The sequence below is a fragment of the Mustela nivalis genome (genome assembly GCF_964662115.1).
Source record: "Mustela nivalis genome assembly, chromosome: 5".
Classification (NCBI taxonomy): Eukaryota; Metazoa; Chordata; class Mammalia; order Carnivora; family Mustelidae; genus Mustela; species Mustela nivalis.
Window position 1 is genome coordinate 33454877 of NC_139024.1, and position 22759 is coordinate 33477635.

Sequence of the window (22759 nt, forward strand, 5' to 3'; positions counted from 1 at the left end):
GGCGAAAGCACTCTGTTGCTCCCGATCAACAGGTGGTGGAGAGGGGCTTCATTAGAGCTTCATTAGAGGCCCTTCATTAGAGCTTCTGAGACTACCCTTCTGAAATAGGGTAGTCTACTACAGCTTTAACAGATGGTTACCTTTGTGTGAGAATTTATCTATTGTAGTTATTACTTTTCTTCTGAAGTGTAGATAGTTGTAATGAAGTTATGTTTTCAGGCTATAGATGCTTCTTAATTTCTGTGACTTATATGTATTATGTATTTGGCATTAGACTGGAGACCTTGTATATCACATGCAAACATAATTGTCCAGTGGAGCATTTGATACCTTCAATGATCCCTCTCTCGATCCAGAAGTGATATGTTGCCAAAGCACACTAATCAGAAGCGAACTTGATATAATCATCCTCTCTGCTATGATTTACTTACAACTCTGGAAAATTCAATTATGGAAGGATGAGTGGATCCATTTTTTCTTATATTTTTGAAGGAGTTTGCCACAAACTTTTCTCATTGGTGTGTTTAAAATAGAGAGTTTCCAGGGCACCTGGGTGGCTCAGTCAGTTGAGCATCTGACTCTTGGTTTCAGGTCATGATCTCAAGGTCTTGAGATGAAGCCTAGGTGGGCTCTGCGCTCAGCGGGGAGTCTCCTTGATTTTCATCCCCCACTCCCTCTCCCTCTGCCCTGCTTCTGGCTTGTGCTGTCTGGATCCCAAGACCCTAAGCCACCTAGGCACCTCTAAATAAATCTTTAAAAAAATAAAGAGAATTTCCACAAGAAGTACATTTTTTTATTCTAGCTTAAAGTGCTGAGGTTTCACCTGCACTATAAAAACTCTGATTTAGAAGATACTATATATCTTACTTTGGAATTTATTTGTCTTTAACTCAGCATTAGGTTATATTTTATTTTTCACTTAATGATGGGAAAGAGAACTCCAGGGAGTGTTAGCACAATTTAAAACTTTTGAATTGCCCCTATCATAAATTTGTTAAAGAGTAATTTTAGGTAACTGTTATTCCATCTAAAATCTAAAAGTGAGACAGTATCTAATCTTATGCCACCCCTTTACTTGGGAAAGTTTGGCATGGTCCTGATAGTGGATGTTTAGTGGTATCTTTTAGCTGTATTTTTGTCACATTGGAAAATTTTATTCTGCTTATCACCCTTTTCTCTTTTTAAAAAACATCCAAATTCTTCATTTTCTTTTGAGGCAAGTTAGAAATGACACACTTAGGTTTTTTTCCCCCTTTTAAGTGTATACTTTGATCGGTGTATAGTCTGACCATTATTACAAAGATCGTAATATCTGCAAAGTCGACTGATTTTTTTTGTCTTATGTAAGATAAGAATATAAGGAAATAAAACAAAATTTTATTTTGTTATAGTCCATTCCTAAAGTATGTTATTGTAGTGCTTACGTTGAAGCTTTTCATTTTTTAACAGCGTAAGTCCCCTTTGGAGGATGTGAAGTGTAAAAATGTCTTCCTTTAATTTTACTGAAGGTGTAGTATGCGTATACATGTGGAGGTTGGAAGATTTTGAAGTTTTCTTCTTCTGAAGATTTCTCCAGCCACCTTTTTTTTTTCCCCCTTCTGTTAAATATGTTCTGTAAATTGTGCTTCCAGAAAGGTAGGGGGGAATGTGGTAAGAGGAAAGTAGAGGAATTAAAAATCATTCCAATAAAATGGTTTAATTTATGCCTCTGCAGTTAAGCAGTGCTCCTGGTTAACAGAAATACCCTTCAGCTACACAGGATTTTGGAGCGTTGGAGGGCACTCATTTGCACATAAATAGCCATTAACTGATAAATTCCCAGAGGTCTCCTGTTGCATGTTAGTGGTTCTGACCTACTTAGCTAGCTTAAATTTGTTTTACAGAATTATTATAATTCTATCCTTGGTACTTAAACTTTGTGATTAATGCATGCCTCACAATACAATTAAAGTATAATTACACAGTTTTGCAGTTTCCTATCGTGGTGTTATTATTACAAAGATCTGGATTTTGCAAATATTAGAAGAGTTAAGGTTTCGATATTTATCACTTTTGCTGTTATTATGTGATTATGTTAAATGGGACCCTTTTATGTCTGAAGAATAGATCAGAGAGAGGGGAATCATCACATGTAGCATTTGTTAGCTTGGAAGTGATTAGGTTGGTTAATGGTGGCCACTTCGGTATGCTGTCTATTTTGTCAAATCCCAGGCATCCTTGCCTACATTTTGCAAATGTTTTTGAAATGCAGTAGATTCTTCTCACCATTTTCTTTCAGAAGTAATGTTGGGGTAAATGTTGGGAAGCAGTAGAAAAACAGGAGAGTGAGACTCAGTAGTTCTGAATTCTTATACTGACACTTGCTGCTTTGTTACACAAAAGAACTCATGTGCGTAAGTGTGTGTCCTCCTCTGAAATGAGCAGGCTAAGGTTCTGGTGACCAGTTCTGACCTATGGCTTGTTTTTATATAACTGTTGAGCTAAGAATGGCTTTCACTTGTTTAAATATATGTAAAATAGCAAGAATATATGATGTTGTGTATGGCCTGCAAAGCCTAAATATTTATTAAAAATTTGCCAACTCCCTAACTAGGTGTTTCATAGAGTTCCTCTGAACTGTTGGCATTCAGCATTGAATTATCCATTGATTTCTTTTTAGGAGTGCCTGGTTGGCTCTGTTGGGGGAAGCATCCCACTCTTTATTTTGGCTCAGGTCATGATCTCAGGGTCATGAGATCAAGCCCTGTGTCAGATTACAGGCTCAGCAGAGAGTCTACTTGAAGATTCTCTCCCTCTGCCCTCCCCCACATTAGCTAGGTCATGTACTCCCTCTCTCAAAAAGTTATCTGTTGATTCTTTTTATTTTTAATTTGTTAAAGATTTCATTTATTTGAGAGAGAGATAGCAAGAAAGAGCATGAGCAGTGGGGGTAGGTCACATAGCGGGAGAAGCAGACTCCCCACCCTGGACTTGATCCCGGGACCCCAGGATCATGACTCGAGTTGAAGGCAGACGCTTAACCGACTGAGCCACTCAGGTGCCTCACTGCTGATTCTCTTTAAATGCTGTTGTTTTATACATAGCCCTGCACACCTGTTTTGAATTTCATGTCTTTTGTGTTTACTGTTTAGAGTCATCTGTGCTATGACACCCATTACCTGCCTCTTCGAGCCCATGATACGTCCAGTTAGTACTCTCTTAAATCTGGGAATAGAGCCTGCTTTCTAAAGCTTTATATCTTGAAATTTAGGTTTCTATTAAAGGAAATTTTCCGTAAAATGAGGTAGTAAAGTGTCAATTCTACTGAAAGGTGGGTGGGGAGGAAACGTTTAGCACTCTCACTTAGGAATCCTTTTGTCAAAGTTGTGTTTTTGTTTTTTACAGAAAACATTGGAAAACTTTTTTTTTTGGAAATGTTTTCTATACTTTTTTTTTTTTTTTTTGCATATCACTTTTGACCAGCATATGGTTTTGTAGCACAGTGAGGTCTGGCACTCCACCCCATGTCCTTAAACGTGAAAACGTGGGCCACTGTTAAAGCTTGAATGCATTTGAGTGGCAACCACCTGCTACATCTGGAGAAATTCAGCATCATATATTGTTTGCTTGTTAATTTGCATTAAAGATAATAAGCTAAGTGATTTTAAACCATTTTTGTGGGATACCGTGGGGGAAACTTTGGGTCTTTCAAGAAAAAAAAGAAAAGGTGGTCTGAAATAGAAGCTGCTTTGTAATGTTGACATGCAATCATCACATATCTCCAAAGAGAAAATGGTTACCCTGTAATAATCAGTCTAATGAATTCAGAAATGCATTGATTGTCCCAGCTCTGGGTAGATTAGGTAGACACTTGCTTCAAGGAGTGGAATTTATGAAATGTTTGCTGCATCCAGCAAGCAGAGCCGCTATTCGCTATAATACAGCTGCCTCCTCAGTGGTTTGCTTTGATCCTGTGGAATGAAAGGACAGGAGGATCAGCTCAGGTCTAAATGAGATTACAGCTGGTTCTGCCGCTTAACTGGTCTATTGCCAACTAGTGTGGCTTTGCACGTCCTAAGGGGTTTACAACAGAAACTGTTTATTGAGTATCATAGGTTTACTCAACACAAGCAGGCTAATCCTTCCCAGCCTCAGCATGTTGTGGAATTGTGCAGGAGCCAACCCAAAAGCTGGTGTAGCCAGACCCTCTAGAGCCCTTTGTCTCGCTCTATATTGATTTTTACCTGAGTTAAAGACAGTAAAAAATATAAGACCAATAACCAGTCCTATTGTGAGCAAAAGGTTAATCTTACCTAAAATCTGACAAAAAGCATCTGTTAACCCTAGAAAGGGACATCTTCTTTCTTTTCTTTTCTCCTTTCTAGTTAAGTGGGATTTTCTAGTTTCAAATCTTGAAGAACAAGATAAGAAAAACAGCTTAAAAGATCTTGCTAAGGCATTCCAAGTTAAATGCTTTAGTCTCTTCTTGTACTATAACACATGGTTTTGTGAATAGAATATAGGATGATTTGTTTCTAAATAGCAAGTTTTTGCTTTATATCCATTTTGCACACTGCAGTTGTTTTTTCGGTGTGGCAAACAAATGCATGAAAACATGGCTGGAAACCTTAATTAAGGAAAGGAACTCACTGTCAAGGTTAATGACCAATACTCATTTTGTCTGATGATCTCTTGATTAGTAGTCTATTTCTTTAATGAAGAAAGACTGATGATTAGAAGTATTATAAAGATATACCTGTTAAAAATAATCCTATGTGTGTTTAAGTTTTATTTTACTATTAGATACTTTCTTAAACCTTCAGGTGTAAAGATTTAATTGTAACAGTCTCATCTTGAACAAAGATCCTCAGTATGGCTTACAGTAGAAAATGATCTAGAGTCAGATCAGGCTTGCAATTCCATTTCTGTTACTTATTGATCAAGTTATTTAACCTCTCTGAATCCATATTTTCATCACCAAACTGGCGGTGATGTTACTTACCTTGCAGTGTTTGTGGTATCTAATCAAACCAAATTAGAAAATAGTAACACTGAGTTAATCAGTTTAGTCAAGGCTACTGTAGTTGCTCAGGAGCCCAAAGCATTGAAGAGCGTGTGCTCTGGATCCCTCCCATGATGCTAGAAATGACATTTAAACAGTTGTATTATAGTAATCACAACAGCTCTGCTTGTGTATCTATAGATCAGAAATGCCCATTGCCATCTTTAAAGGTGTGTATGATCTTAGGCAGAGATGTTGCCAGGTAAATATTCTTCCCTTAGCTAACAGCGGCAGCTCCTGAAAAAGCCATGAGTATGAATCTAGCCTAGTTTATAATTTCTAGGAAGGTCTGAATAATAAACTGTTATTTAGGATAGGTGGGCGAGCCATGTATTTATGTCCCTTCCTGCCTGAGTGATTGATTACTTGGTTGCTTCGTACACAGCAATAGATGTATAAATGCTGTCAACTGTATTAAGTGCTAACTAAAAGACAAAGGTAGATTCTTTAAGAAGAGTTCAGTGGTCTCTCAGTTTACTTTCTCCTAATTGGCGATGAGCATGTATCCTCAGTTATATGTAAGCACAAAATGTTACTATGGAAACATTTGGAGGCTTTCTAAATGTGCTATGTGATGGAATCAGCTAAGACTGATGTTTATCTTAAACACGTAGCTTGTCCAATATTTAAACCTAATGGACAAGATGTGTACCAGTTGAAAATGTAATATTTATCCAATCATTTCTATTCTATCAAGCCTGGCTCTAAAGCAATAGGTTGCACTCATAGAGTAATAAATTTTTAGTGCATTTGGAGATAAAGGCTATTGGTAGTGATTGCTTAAACTCTTTTTGCTCAATCATCTGAATGGTGCAAATCAAAGCATTTTGTCAGACTGTGAGAAGTTTCACCTAGATATTGCTTCCCACACACGCAGGTCACCATATAAATTACGTTCACGGTTTTACAGCATAGCCGGTGCTGGAAGTTAAATTGATGCCCAGTGGTGGAACTCGTAAAACATTTTCCTGTTAACACGACCAGGCAGAGTTGACATTGTTGATGGTGGGTTCGATCTAATAAACCATTGGTTCTTACAGTGATTTTTACTGAGTTTCAGAGGTGATGATGATGCAAGTTTAGTGATCCAACAGTTCTTCCTGAATGACAGAAAATTAGCTCTACTGTCTGTGTTACCAAATGCTGAGAAGAGTTGGAGTAGGGGGTGATTGGAGCCTAATACATAACCTCATGTTCTGAAAGATGATGAATTACGGGAACAAACTCTTTAACTCAATGCATACCTTCTTCACAAAGAAAAATACTGATTTTTCTTAAAAGAATGTGTTATATATCATCTGCTGGAAATCTAGAAATAATGTTATTTCCTTGTTATTCAAATATGTAGGCTGTGTCCTCCTTTTGGAATCTTTTGCACAGGTGCTTTTAGCCAATTATTACTTTTAAACTCAAAGCCATCTCATATTTGGATACCTTTCTGTTTCTCCCTGTGTCCTCTGAAGTTACCTTCCTATCAGACTTCAAGCTATATCGCAGGTTTTTTCATTGTGAACCACAGCAACAGTCAACCTAAACATCTTTTCCCATAAGAATAAGTTCTAGAAGCTAATTTTCTTCTATAAAAATAATGGAGGGGCTCAGTGGGTTAAGGCCTCTGCCTTCAGCTCAGGTCATGATCCCAGGGTCCTGGGACAGAGCCCCGCATTGGGCTCTCTGCACAGCAGGGAGCCTGCTTCCTCCTCTCTCTCTCCCTCTCTCTCTCTCTGCCTGCCTCTCTGCCTACTTGTGATCTCTGTCTGTCAAATAAATAAATAAAATCTTTAAAAAAAATTAAAATAATGGAAACTGTTTTAATATTTATTTTGAAATATTTCTTTTTTGGTCATAAAGCTTGATGAAGCTTTGGTAATAAAACTTCGCTGTTTTCTTTTTGTGAGGTAAATTAGTTTTTCCCATTTCTAGTTAAAATTCACAGGCTACTACCAAAGCCCTACTACTTTATCACTGTAAGCAAGGATCTTTCCAGTTTTTCCTTTCCTTGGTGTTGTATCTGTTCCTAGAGCCCTGTTGCACGTTCATAATCAATTGGTGATCTTCCAGTAGTTTGGTTTCATTTAATGAGATATCACGGGTTTTTTATTTACCTCTTTAACATTTCTTACCCCAGTATATGCATAATTTTTTTTTTTTTTTAACATCAGGAGAGGAGCTTTTTTGATGTGCAGATAAATGATATCAGTGGTGCTACACAGATGAAACCTGTCATGTACAAATAGCATGTATCAAGCCCCAAGCATGCAGAACTGGCTAAATCGGCTCATTTGCTGAAGCCTTGCAGAAAGAAATTAGTGACATAACAAAAGCCTTTGAGGCTCTCAGCCCTAATAATGGAGCTTCATAATAACCCCACAGATCATTGACTCAATGGGTAATCTTTTAGGAAAACTTTCTCCCCCTCTATCTTTTCATCCCTTTCAAAGAACTACAGGAAAGGTGACAAATAGTATCTCTTGAGAGAAATGTGTATAACTAAGTATCGGGGTAACTAGAAGTTAAAATTAAGAAAATTATTGACTTCAATACAGATCGGTTCTAAACAAGTTTATGCTCTTATTTCTTTTTGATTATTTTGGCGATTGATCGTATGCATTGACCAGTAACGGCTTTTTCTGTACAGAATTCAGATTAAGCTTTTCTTTTTAAGTTAGTATATTTGACTACACAGAGGTCCCAGCGGGATTGTTGGGACAGGTGAGGCACAGAGTGAGGAAATGAAAAAAGAGGGAGGACAGGATCCAAGGTAAGAAAGCTGGAGGAAGCACTTAGCTTATACTTAGAAGACGATGTTTATAAAGCGGTAGAAGAAAAGGGACAAGATCTTACTAGTAAAGCTCATTCAGCTGAGGCAGACCCTTATGAGACTCTCATGAAAGCAATAGTCTCTCTTGTCATAAACATATACACAAAACATCACAGATAATTTCAAGGGTATTACAGAATTTTAAGTCTTATATATCCCAGGTTTAGCATGATATTAAATGTTGACTAAGCAATTATTTCTCTTAGAGTTCGGTTATATTTTTAATGAAGAAAATTCTTCCTAAAACATCCCTGGATACTTATTGATTCTCTTGCTTGACAGTTGAAATCCGAAAACACAGTCACTGTGGGAGCTGATGATGAGGGTTTTAGGTCCATTATCACAATTGGCAGTGGTCAGTAGTGTCTGATTGTGTAATTTACTGTATTTCTTGAGTGTAAGAGAAATATTGAGGATGCAGATTGCTTAAGAGGTTTTAGAAAAATTATTTATCAAAGAACACTACTTTTCCCAATGCATTAGCTATTGTAATTATACATTGGTATAATCTGTTGACATAGAGTTGGATTTGATTTAAATGGAAGGGAAAAAAAGAGACTGGACATTTTTAGTATTTATTGATACACCTAGTCCATTAAAGTAAATTATAGAGCAAATTTCACTGTGACAGGAACATTTGGGTTAATGTAGTTAAGAATCAGTCAACATTACCATTAGACCCTTTCTTTTTAGGAATTTATTACCACCAATTAGGAAAAAGTGCCCACAAATGGAATTTAGCCCCAGCTTACTTGTTGTGGAACATCTGACCTCAAAAATGTTTGGGTCTTTCTTTACCTTTAACAAAATGATTGAATTCTTTTGGAGGAAAGCCACATTCCCCATGTAGCAACGTGGTAAGATGCCGTATCATGATTCCAGCTACAGTTAGAGAGTAGAGCTGACTGTCTACTGTTGTTTTCAGAAAAGACTGCTGAGATGGTGAGAGTTAGGCCAGTTTTTGGAGGATGGTTTGATTAATTAGCTTTTAAAGATGGTCTCCATAGGTTTGCAAATATACTACCATATATCTAGGGAAAATTAAAATGAAACTCAGTTCAAAAAAAGAGCTGTCAATTATTAATGAAATATGAAAGGAACAGAACTGAATAAAATGTATTGAGTGTAAATATAATATGCATAAGATATCTCGGGCCACGCTTGATATGGCTGTCCTGTACTGGACAGGTAGGAAAATGAAGTAGCTTTTCTTCAGATGACCCTTATACTTGCAACTCATTTGTCCTAACCAAGTCTAGAATTTCTGAGATTATTGCAGATGGTTCTTGGGAGGCTGAAGATCAATCTGATCTGAAGTCTGCATTTGGCACTGTTGCAGATACCCTTGGTTATACTTTTAATAAAAAGAAATCTTTTTTTCTCCTTCCCCATGTGTGAATTCCTTGAGGTCAGGTCTGTATCTTTTCATCTTTGAATCCCTGCTACATAATCTTTCGTATATAGTGGACACCTGTTCTCTAGAGCATATTAAACCATGCCAAAGTACAGTGGATGAAACGCTAAAACAACCTTTATATTATACTCACAGACTCTACAGGTCAGAAATGTGCAAAGCCAAGGACAGCTCCCCTCGGCTCTACCATGTCTGAGGCTTTAGCTAGGATGATTCTTTCTGGAGGTAATACAAAAGGCTGGGGACTGTACCAGCTGAAGCTCTCAGATCCAGTTCCCAGTGACTTCTTCTCTAATATGTCCAGTGTCTGAGCTAGTAACGGTGGAAGGGCAGGACTACTTAGGACTGTTGACTCAAACACTACTGATGGCCTCTCCAAAGAGTGTTCTCAGGGTAACTATACTTTCTGCCTAGCATTGCAGGGCTCCAAGACTGTTTTTCCGGCAAACAAAGCAGAAACATCACAGCCTTCTATTAATAAACCTTGGAGTCACATAGTGTCATATCTGCTACACTTTGTCAGTCAAAGCAGCCACAGATCTCTCAGGTCCTAGGGGTGCCAAAGAACTGGTGGCCATGTTTTAAAACTACCACAGTATTCAATATATGATGGAGTAACTCAAGGGCAGTAGAGCAGAGATGGGACACACAAGAAGAAAAAGATTAAAGACTGTGAGATGTGTTTAATATCACCAGATATTATTGACTCTGGTGTTGCTAGGTTTGATAGATTGATGATTTCTGTTCCAAAATGAAGGCATTTTCCATAAATATTTTGTTTATATCGTTGCCTACCTATATTACAAATAACTATTTATAATCTGATTTTCTTTTTTAGCCACCAGTTCCTAAGGGTTCCCCCCCTTTTTCTTGTATGAAAATTCTATGCATAACTCACTGTTTTAGATAAGATCCAATGCATGTATGATTACTCAATTATACCTGTCTGTTTACAGTTGAAGAGGAAGAGAATCGTATTTAAAATCCCAAAAGACCAGTATGACAGCCTTAGATAGTTTAGCAAAGATGTGTATATTTTATTGTGAGACTTCTTACAGGGAGGATCTCCTCTCTCAGTACTTCTAACATCAAAGACAAAAGATCCTGGATCATAACTCATGGTCTTTCCTAGGTGATGTAGTGGTAGCAGGCAAACTTGGAAACTGACTAGTTTTATATTGAGGCCATAATCAATCTCTCTCTCTCTCTTTCTTTCATTCTTGCTTTCATCCATTCCTTACATCCACATACTTGGTATTCAATTTAAAGGATAAGTTCCTGGAAACGAAGGCCCTAACTGAATACAAGCAGTACGAGGTTATTGTAACATTACCACTTTGGAAATGAGTTGCCATGGTCAGTTGGTGATTGCTTTCTTGTTCTTTTTAGAAATCCTTAAGTCATGGCACCCATTTGCCTATAGTTTATTATAATATAAAGGACTTCACCCAAACCTTGATGTGGTCTCTACCCCCACGAGTTTCCTTGAAGGCATGTAAGGTGCTATAAAGTTTAAATCTTACTATCCAGCATAATACTTTTTCTTTAACTCTTTGTGTTAAATTCAGTACTATTACTTGTTGATTATAGGATAAACCCTCCTCCCAAACACAGAATAAATGGCAGAAACAGACACCAGAGCAAAGTAAACATATTCAGCTTAGGACAGTGCAGTGGAGCGCCCATTTGCTAAGAACATTCGCACTGTGCTGTGCTAATAATGCTAATGTTTCTAAGTCAGACGTGCTTGGGTTGTTCTGTTGTAGATGGGAGCATAAAAACAGCATGTAACCATTTGCAAAAGATATGTATTTATAGTATGTTGTAATGAATTATATATATTTATATATGTACCAAGTCCCGTATGCTCGTACTTATTACCAGGTTGGGTTTTTTTTTTTTTTTAAATGAAAGTATTTCAAAGACAAATAGCGTCATAACATTAGCATTGTGCATTTACACAGGGTGTTTAAATTTTAAGTGTATAGAGTAGTTCTTATATGTATATGCTCTAGGTTATATTGGGAACAAACTGTTAGGCAGATAAATGTTAGATATATAAGCTGGTTTTGTCTCTGTTGATTCTCTTTCCGTTAAAGAATTGTTCACTTGTAAGTCTAAGTTTTTGGATGGCGTGGCTCTTCTTGACCTGGTCTCCATCAGTACTCTAGTTTCATTTTTCTGTCCTTTTGCTCCTTGACCTTTCATCTTCTGGTAATAGTAAATTGTTTGTGAGTTCTCTCATACCATGCAGTACCATGTCACTATGCTTTACTCATATTATTTCAATTTCCTAAAACTTTTTTGTATTGTTTTTTCATTTAGCTAACACAACTTCCATGACTTATAATGGATTTTTCTACAGGAGATGTCTTCGTCAAACCCCCACTTGGACAAATGTTCCCTTTTTGTGCTGTATTCTGTACATACCTTTTTCTCAACACTTGATTGTATATTCTTTGATAGCAAGGACCATATTTGATAGTATCTAATGTAGCACATCACATGATTAATACACACTGAAATGTTCATTAAAATGAGCTGAACTGCCAGGCAGAGTGATTCCTGGGTCTAATTGTACTCTTGGACTCTATGTCCACATTTCCAAAAACTTTTCGGAATTTGTTATACAAGTTTTCTGTTTTTAAATCAGATTATACTTTCCCGTACTAATTAATTGCTCCTCCTGACTTTCGTTTTCCCTCCCCAAAAACTTAACAAAGACTGCTCCTTTCTCCCCCACTAAATGCCAAATAATTACTGTGAGCTTTCTTTTTTTCCTTCATAAGTAGCTCAAATTGCATATTAGCTCATACCTAGATGTTTACAGAAGCTTCATAATTGGTCTCTCTGGTCTCTAGTCAGTTCTTATTCTAACCTATTCTGTTTGCCATTAACAGATTAATTTTTCCCAAAGCACTATTTTCATTATGCTATTCCTCAGTTCAGAATCCTTCAGTGGCTCCTTACTACCTTTAAAATGGAATCTTGATTTTTTTTTAATTATTTTTTATTTGAAAAAAAATTTTTTTTTAAACAACAGAATCTGCCTTTATTGTTTTTGTGTTTCTGGCATCTGATGCAGTGGTGGTGCTAAGTAACTTTTTGTGAAGTGAATGAGAAAAGCCTGTGAATGAACAAATGTGCCCATCTTTTCCATTCTTAAGTGTGTTGCCTTCTAATGTTGCTATAAAAATTATCCATTGTAGTCATAGTGGCTGCTTTTTCTTTCCTCCCCCAAACACCTTTTTCTTTTATATTTTCCTTTTTAAGATGTACATTATCTTACTCTTCTGCTTTTGTGTCTTGTCACCTACCCTGATTTTATCCAAATGCCTTACCATGGTTTACAAAGCCCTACGCAATTTGGAGCCCAGCTACCTCTTTGCATTCGTCTGTTCTTTCTTCTATCGGTGATTGTACTACAGCCAACTAGCTTCCTAATTGTTTTCCCTTGAGCCTATGAAACTGCCAACCTTGGCACCTTTGCATTTGCTGTTTCTTCTCCCTAGAATGCTCTCTCCCACCTCCATAAGTCCTTCCCTTATTTAGGTTTTCATTCATTCCAATTTTAGTGTATGTGCTGCCAAAGCGAGCTCTAGGTTTTTGTTCAAATGTCACCTTCTCAGTAGATGTTTCCTTATCATCCTAGTCAAAATATTAGTTCTCATCATTCATTATCTTCATGCCTTGATTACTTTTTATCCATAAATCTTACCATAACCTAAAATGTTAACACATAATGTTCCTTTCATTATATCTCTCTCGTTAAAATAGAATGAAAGGCAGAAAGGCAGAATCTTTGTAACAACCTTTTATACATACGGTCTAGAGCATATAAAATATGTGTGGAATTAGAGAATAAATGAATCGATTTTGTATACCTTTGTGCTTTTACTTTATTGCTTTCACTTACTCAGTTCTTACCTGTTCTTGGAGAATCCTTTCCATGCCCATTTTCTCCTGGTGCCCTCAATGATCTTTCTTCTCTGAGTTGGTATAAAACTAACAGTTTGTTTTACACTTCTGCCTACAGAGTAGAGGAATGTTTTTAACCCTTCTCTAGTAACACTTCTCTTTTATATGGTCTTGCCTACTCAGTGTGGTCCCTGGGCTACTAGTTGCATGGCCATATCTTTGTATGTTAGAAGAATTAAATAGGAATTATTACAATAAATAAAGTGACTTTTATTGTTGACCAAAAAATCAAAGACTGTTTATTGAGAATATATCTATCAATCCTATTCTAAGTATTTGATTTTTAACTAATTTAGTTTTGTACGTACTATTATTGTCCCCATTTTATAGACAAGGAAAGTGAGGAAGGTGAGAGCTTTCTGTGTGGATCAGGGCTGGCAGCATCTACCGAATAGAAATGTAAACTCTCTGGTCCCTTCCCAGACCTACTGAGTCAGAATTGTAAAACAAGTAATATGTTTAGGTCCCAAACCTGAAGATGCGGGGAGATCTTTAGTAAGACTAGGACATTAGTAGTTTTAGAAAGCCCTGCAGATAATTTGGATGATAATCAAGATTGAGAACTACCAGGGCAGATCCTTTTTATAGGTATGCAATAAAATGAAGTGAAATAACACTTGGAAAACTTAACTGACTTGAGACCCATAATCATCTATAAATGTGACTAGTAAAATTAAAAGAGAAATTTCTAAATATAACCACGTTTTACATATTTTCATGCTATACCATATTTTGCAGATAGTGGCAAGCAACTTATTTTAAGTATCTTACCAGTATTATTCTGTAAAACCGTAAGGAAGCTTTGCTAATGAGCATGCTTGGTTTACCAGACTCAAGACTGGATTCTGGTTTTTCTCTTTCCCAGTTGCAAATTAATTAATTATGGGTCAGAGGAACTTTTTAAAATTACCACATGTTCATAGATTTTGAGGATCCTTATAGAATGAACTATGCTCCCCAGAAGTGTTAAGCCCTTTAATGTATGTGCAACTGGTTTGCCACCTGGCATTGGGTGTTATACTCGTTTGCAACTACCTTTATTAGGAACTTAGCATATGAATGAGTGAATGTATTAGTGTAACATTTAAAACATGCACTGTTTATATGGGTAGTAAACAGGTAATTATAACATAGTTGCATTGATGTTAGGTTGACTGCCTGTGTTCAAATCCTAGCTCTGCTGCTTACTGACAATAGGACTCAGTTAAATTATTTATCCTCTCTGTACTTAGATTTTTTGTCTATAAAATGGGGATAATAATATTATCTATAGGAGTAAATTAGTAAAGGCCACAAACAGAATAAGCCTGGCATATATATTCTCAATAAACAGTCGTCAATTCTCTGGCCAACAATAATTGTTCCATTTATGGGAAGTATCTTAAGAATTCTTGGAACAGATGAGGAAATGGCCACATAACTCGTAGTTGACAGAGTAGGATTTATACTGTGGTATGTCTGTCTCTAAAGCCCGTGTCTCCCTAGATGATGCTGTACTGCATCTTGAACACGGTTATTAGGAGTTAGAAGCAGTAGAAATGTGACTAAAATACATATCAACTTGCCTTACAGTCTGCAGATTGTCTTACCTGGGTGGTACTATTTGATAGTTTAACAGTTCCATGGAGGATAATAGGCCTTTATTTCCATTTAACGTATGAAAAATGAAGTCTCAGAAGTTTTCTGGGGTCACAAGCTGGTCTTCTCTCTCTTGGACAGGTGTTCATTTGGACAATTTCCTTAGCCTGAGAAACCCTTTTATTCTTAAGAATTCATTCTATGAGTCTGGATGCATCTTTGCCAGTGCTGTGCTATTTGTCATAGTCCCTCAGTAGTCAGAACAGCCTTGATCTCTCATATTCTCTTAGTCATCACTATCAATTCACCATTCCTCCACGTACACATATGCATTGAGCTATTACAGGGAAGCATTGCAAGGTGTGCCCCGGCTGCTGCCTGCCAGCCCCGCTTCTGACTCATCGCCCCTCCCTGATGATTGGGGCATGCACAGAATTGGGGTTTAGGACTCCAGCTACCATTCTCTCATAGTGAGGCTTTGGCAGAAGTCTCTTTGTAGCAGAAAGCTCTGTGTGTGTGTGTGTGTGTGTGTGTGTGTGTGTGTGTGTGTATGTGTGTGTGTGTGTATTCCCCCCCCCCCTTATCTTTTGAAGACAGGATTGGATTGGATGATTTTTAGGATAACTTCCACCTTTAAAAACCTAGAGTTTTTTGTTTTTTTTTTTTCTGGTAATGTTATTACTTCAATTATGTTATATTCTTTCTAGGTAGTAAAGGAGATTATAGCCCTATTTTTTTAGAGGCGAGCAGGAATGACTAGAGGATGGAAGATACCTAAGGTTTTTTAGTGAGTTTAGCCAAAACTAAAAATGGTCATAGAGTAATCTAATTCCCATCCAGTTTTCTATTAGTTAAATCAGATACTTGAAATAATTATCTGTAGTGGTTTAGAAACAACTTTTTAACTTAGAGCTTACCATCTTATTTTTTACAAATATTGGTTAAAGAAAATTGCCAGGTTTGGAGTAGAACTAAAAAAGGAATTCTGCTATTAATCATTGTTAATCCCTTGCTGTTAGCTTTTATCAGTTGCATTTATTATATTATGCTTTTTCTATGGTCACAAGGTCCATCACTAGACAGACTTTCTCTAAATTTTGAGGCACAATATTAGAAATACTACATATGTAATAATGACCACTAGTAAAGTGATAATACAGGATGTCATACCTTGTTCTGTGATTACCAGTTAGAGGAGAGACCAGAGCAAAGGAAGATCAGAAGTAAAACCTAGGGAGAGTAGTCCAGGAATTGTTCCCAGGAGCCTGCCTACACTGGTAGGAAGGAATGTGCTGCAGAGACTAGGCTGGCAGGGGCAAGCCTCAGTGCCTCTCAGATGATAGTGCCTCAGTAAATTTGCAGGACCATGGGGAGGACCATGGGGAGGGGTGGGGATGTGGGGACTGTGATGGATAAGTGAATGTAATCACAGCAAGAAGTAGTGGGAAGATAAAAACAGGAAAGCAGATCCTGGGAAATGGGCAAAAGAATAGTCAGATGCAGCAATCAGGGAAGTTCTTAAACATAATGAGTTAAGCAGGATAAGCAAAGAGAGCAGGATACCAGAGCTCAAACAAGAGCCTAAGAGGACATAGTAACCAGGTGTATAAACTTAGGGTATTTACATGGTGCAGTGATAGGTTTCTAAACATTTTCAGGGATGTTATTTTGTGCAGTCTTCACGATAAACCTAGCCATGGATATATAATAAATGATTGTTGCTCTTCTTGAGATTACTTGCTTTTTTCAAGGTCAACACTGCTCTGAGTAACTGCTAATAACCAGCTATGTTAGCCAACATGTTACTTCTTTTGCCTTAGTTTCCCCATTTATAAGATTATAATTGTAACTGTACCTAATTCATAGGATAAGAAATAATGCTTCTAAAACACATAACATGGTGTTTGGCACATGGTAAATACCAATGAGTGCTCAGTGTTGCTCTTGTTTCTCTGAGAGCTACAATTTGAATAACCGACGTGCAGCAAATTTTATTTTCTACTATACTATATTGCATCTTTTAGAATCTAAGTGAGATGGTTATGCATGCCTAGTTCCACATGTGTGTATTTCCAAAATGATTTTAACCCATGTTAAGTTTGTCTTTACACAAAGCAATTTGCCAAGTGTTGGGAGATTCTATAACTATTGTGATACTTCTTTTTGGTTTTGACCCAAAATTACATTTTACTTTCCGTGCAATAAATTTACTTTCAGATTTTTCTGCAGTTTGTTGAAGAAGATAGAAAATATTTTATAAAATAGCCATGACATCTAGAACTGTGTCGTAGTCTTTATATATTTCATATACTTTTTGTGTTTTATTTATGTTGTGACCTATAGGGACAGAGCTGCTTTCAGTATTTGTATTTCTGTAAATATACCTTAAGCAGATGTGCAGTCACATGTAATATAATACACTTATTTTTCCATGGTCTTTGTGTAGTTAGTTTCCTCATCCAGAAAATGTAATTAAAAAAAAAAAAAAAAATCACCTGTGACTGCAAGGGGTAGTACTAACTCTTTTGGCTATAGTGCAGAAATTGCATTCTCTCCTTGCATTCCTCCTACAGTATATCCCTGACATTTCTTGCATCTGTCCCTCTCTGATTTGTTCAAGTTTACATAAATTATTATGAGGTCTGAAACAACTTTGTTTTGTTGTAAAATAGCAGATTATCATTCTTATTCAAACAGATATTGCTTAAACATTCAAACCATCAAGCAGAAAGTGTTTTGCATATTCCCAGGATATAAAGCTTCTTTGGAACCAAAATGCAAAGTGGATGCACATTTCCAAAACAAGTCTGTTTTGGGGTCAATGTCTTACACTTAATTGGAAGTTCTTTTTGCTGTGTTTTCTCTTACCTTGGAGGAAGTAATCTCTAAATTTAACTTTTTAACCTAGTGGTTTGTTTTTTGCAGACCTCTGACTCAGATCCCTGTAGTAACTCCTAGTTAGACACCCTGGTGTGTCAAAGTTTCGGTCTGAAGAGGTTGAAAGTGATTCAGATTTTTTCGCCTTTTTCAGTACTGCCTTGAATACATTTTACTTGATATCTCTTATCGTTTTTTCCCAGTACCGAATTCTGGTGTTGCCCCTACCTCTTCACAAGGCAAGGCTACATGTAGCTTTTAAAGCTCCTTTTCTTTGGCTTATTGAAATTTCTTCAGCCCCAGTAGGAGGAGAAGAAAATTGGTCAGTGTTTAAAGTATGTAGGTATTGGTGAGTAAGTGTGTGTGTCTTAGTGTGTAAGAGGAAAGAATGGGCTTCCGAGTCAGTTTTAAGTTCAGATTATGAGGCCAGCCCTTCCTAGCCATGTGACCTTTGGATATATTTAACTTTCTCACTATCAGCTTCAACATCTATAAAGAGGATTACTGATACCTATCTCATAGAATTGTTCTGATTTTTAATTAAAGAATTCTGGCACAAAGGAGATAATCAGAAATGATATCCCTCCCTAGGGAATAGGTTTTAGTCTGTGAAGAAATGACTTATTTATGTAGAAATAGCACAATTCATCCTCCCCAGGTACAGTAAGGTATTTATTATTCTTTGAAACCAGTATACGTTAGAAGGGCATCAAGTAGGTTGTGCCAAAGGTGGTATTATTTTACTTGGACTCCAGTGTGTTGACGTGTGGTCGTGAACTTGATGCAGGCCGTTAAGTTAGGTGCCAAATGGACTTTAGTGATCCAGTATTCAACTTAGTCGAAGCTAAAGGACCTGAAATGGTTCTCTAGCCACTAGTTCAAGTTGAAAACATCTCAGGCAGGTTTTTACAAGAGAGGATATAGCAGATATTTGGTTAGCTTTTATGAGAACTGCCTGCTCTGATATTCTTTCCCCAGGCATATATATACTTTTTCCCCCCAATACCTCAAGGAGTATTAAGTAGTGCCTCCTGATCATCCAAGAATTCCAGTGTCAAGGGGCACAATATTCTCATGTTATATTACTTAAAATTTTAACTTATGTGTAGGTTTGTGAAAAGTACTAAAATATGGTCTTAGATCCAGTTTGATCTTTCAGTGGAATTGCTTTTTAGGTGCATGTACTAAGTTCTGTATTTTTGTTAGAAGTATTTTGAGTAACCACTTCCCTTAGCTAAACTAATTTAAAACATCAGAAATGTTAGAATTAATGTAATTTTTTTTAACTAAGTATTTTCTTAATGGAGTACTACTATCAGAGGACATCTTCTGCTTCAACTCTGTCAGTTTTCACTGCTTTGTCTTTAACTGAGGAAAGCAAATCTATCTCAGAATGGTGTCCGTCCATACATTTGTATCTACTCACATCTGATGCGACATTAATAAAAATAGGAGTAATATTATTGTATGTATGTATTGTTGTACATTTAGTTTTAAGTAATCAAATTATTAATGTCTGGGCATATTGCAAAAACGCCTTTTATCCAGATCACTACAAAAATCGCTTAGTGCCCCCCCTTATATTTCTGTTAAGGTCTAGAAATGTCTAAATTTTCTTTAAGTTTTTATTTTAATTATAGTTAGTTAACATACAGGGTTATATCAGTTTCAGGTATACAGTATAGTGATTCAGCACTTCCATGCATCATGCTGTGCCCATTACAAGTGTACTCCTTTAACCCTATTACCTGTTTAACCATCTCCCTCCTTCAGTTCTCTATGATTAAGAATCTGTTTCTTGATTTGTCTATTTTTTTCCTTTTTTGTTTGTTAAATTCCCCATATAAATGAAATCATATGATGTTATGTCTTTCCCTGACTTACTTTGCTTAGCATTATACTCTAGCTCTGTCCATGTCATTGCAAATGGCAAGATTTCATTCTTTTTTATGGCCAAATAATGTTCCATTGTATATTGCATATGGCCAATAATATTCCATTGTGTATGTGTGTTTGTGTTTATGTATTAAATCCATACTGTATCTTCTTTATCCATTCATCAATCAGTGGACACTTAGGCAGCTTTCATATCTTGGCTATTGTAAATAATGCTGCTATAAATGTAGGGATGCCTGTATCCCTTTGAATTAATGTTCTTGTATTTTTTGGGTAAATATCCAGTAGTGCAATTGGTGGATCATAAGGTAGTTCTATTTTTAATTTTTTGAAGAACCTCCATACTGTTTTCCACATTGGCTGCACCAGCTTGCATTCCCATCCTCAGTGAATGAGGGTTTTCTTCCCTCCACGACCTCACCAACACTTGTGGTTTCTTGTGTTGTTGATTTTAGCCATTCTCACAGGTGTGAGGTGATAGCTCATTATAGATTGATTTGCAAGAAATGTCTAAATTTTCATTTGAATTAAGCAAATAGGTAAGTAAACCTTGAATCAAATTTTTAGGCAGTATTGAATTCATGTTTTACTATTTTATAGAGAACAATAACTTTTTATTGTCTGCTCTGTGAAAATGATTATGGATCTTTTTAGACCAAAGTACCAAGATTGTATCTGGCAGAGTTTTATATAAGAAAATATTTCAATTTAAAATGCCACTCATAAGCAAGTTAGATGTACTTACTTTCTGCTTGGTACATCTATGTCCTTAAAGCTCTTGGGGGAAAAAAAAAAGGTTTAAAAAATTGTTTTCATGTCTACATTGTAAGTAAAATCACTTGTCATAGTGAGTTGCAAAATGCAGACCTTCATTCTGAAGCTGCCTGTTTCTCATTTGGATCTGACATATTAAAAAGCATATAATTAATGGTTGACATTAGTAATTAACATTAACTTTATGGTGCTTAATATGCCATCATTCATCCATCAAATAAGCAGAAATGCATAATGTCTTGGCATAAAGGTTTTAATTATATAAAACGGTCCCTCAAGTTTTCATATGATATAAATGTTAAAAGCCCAAAATGTATTTAAGGAAGATTTTTATAAGCGTTTGTTGGGTGTTAGCTATATTTTTGTTTCTTTCTAGGAGTATGCATCAACAATTGTGTCAGGAACTTCAAAAGGAGAACGTGGACCTCCTTGTGCAGTCTTCATTATCGGCTAAAGAGCGCCACCTTGCTGCGGCTGCCCGTGCTCTGTGGAGACATTTCTTTTCATTTTTGAAGAGTCAGAGGATGTCACAGATAGTGCCTCTCTCAGAACTCGCCGATGCAGCTGCAGGTCAGCATTGTTAATTTGCTAATTAGCTTCTCATTTTGCAGACTCTGTCAGTTTTTTCTTCTGTTTGCTTGGTGACAAACTCTTTTATTACAGTCTAATAAATACTCGGACAACCAGGAGGAGGAAAAGAATTACAAATGTTAAATTAAGTCCCTTTGGCTTGTCGATTATTTTCCGCTTAGTAAAGGTAAAAATTTAAGTTTTTGTTTGCTAAAAACAAAATACAAATTTCAACCTTAAAAATATTATATATATAATATATTATATATATGTGTGTGTGTGTATATATATATATATATATATGTAATATTGTATATAAAACTTTCTTATACGTGCAGTATTTGGAAAGTAAAGTAGCATTGGGTTTCTTCTAGTTCAAATACTTTATTTTCACATTGTGTGTAAAGGTATCCGGGTATCAGGTGAAGTTACTTATGTGAGGAGCAGAAGAAAACAGTGTGAATTCCACTTCCGCACCAAGCAGATGAGATCACGGGAACAGCAAATATATAGAACTTTGTTTGACTTTTACTAGATTCTATTTTAGCTAATAATATTTCATGAATCTGACTCTTAGTCTAAGGTCGTGTCCTTAGGCTTTAAGGGAATCTGAATCACATGACATCATAGGCAAGAATTTGAATATATGAGCATATATACAGTTTTCTAAGAAAAGACCATAATGTTTCTCAAACGGATATTTACCCAAAATATGTGCAGAAGTACTCGAATAGCCAGAAATCAGTATGATAACTACATGTATGTAGTTGCAATTGAGGGGTGCCTGGGTGGCTCAGTCGGTTAAGCATCTCCCTTCAGTTCAGGACATGATCTCAGTGTGCTGGGATCCAGCCCCATGTCAAGCTCCCTGCTCAGTAGGGGGGCTTGCTTCTCCCTCTCCACCTGCTTGTCCTCTCTCACTCTCTCTCTCAAATAAATAAATAAAATCTTTTTTTTTTTTCTAAGTGTGTAATACATTTGAATGTAATGCTTTCTTTTTAAAACCTAAGATCTAAACCATGGTTTATATTTTACCCTGGTGTGAATGATGGAAAACTGAGCTAAAAACACTACATAAAAGACTGAATGATATAAATTGTAAAGATCTTGAATTCTGCTAACATTTCCATAATTAAAACATTGCAATGACAGATTGAGGAATAGTGACAGGACAACAGTTTTCCAACTACTATAATGTCTATGAAAATAAATATTGATATTTAATCAGTTTAACCAAAGCGGTCATTAGAAGCCAACATGACTTCTCTTTCTTCTGTTCATCATCCTGACTCGCAGTCAGTGAACAAAAATGATACCACACATGTTTAGTCACAGCTGTCCTAGGTTCTAAAAGTAAATGATATATACATATAAAGTAAAATATGTGTGGGTTTGGGGTTTGTTTTGAAATAAAGAGTTGAAGAGGTTAGGAGAGAAAAATTTTCTGCATTAAAAAAAAGAAAAGTCCTCGAACACCCACTTTTATTGCCAATGTGGCTATACCAGTGGGGAAAAAGACTGCTATTCCTTTTCTCACATATAAGTTACATGTTCCTGTGGAGCCTGTAGTATGGGGGAGAGAACGGTAAGTAAGTAAGCAAGATGTGTAATACCTGGTGATAAGTACTATGGTGGAAAATGAAAATATATCAAAGAGGATAGGGATAGAGAATGCCAGAGTCAGGTGGTAATTTTCAATAGTCAGGAAGGCCCGAGTAAGTACCATTTAAGCAAAAACCTGAAGGAAGCAAGAGACCAAGGCTCTGCACAAGTCCAGAGGCAAGAGCATGTCTGGTGTGCTTGCCGGGCC

At 36.5% G+C, this 22759-nt stretch overlaps 1 protein-coding gene across 2 annotated transcripts in view; it reads left to right on the top strand.

Annotated features, from left to right (window-relative positions):
• The window catches only part of MMS22L (MMS22 like, DNA repair protein), a 130045-nt gene that overhangs the window by 67835 nt on the left and 39451 nt on the right, over positions 1-22759 (top strand). For both annotated transcript variants that reach the window (XM_082731892.1, XM_082731891.1), the window contains exon 15: positions 20756-20949. In XM_082731892.1, the coding sequence (XP_082588018.1) occupies positions 20756-20949 (194 nt within the window). The remainder of the gene's footprint in view (positions 1-20755; positions 20950-22759) is intronic.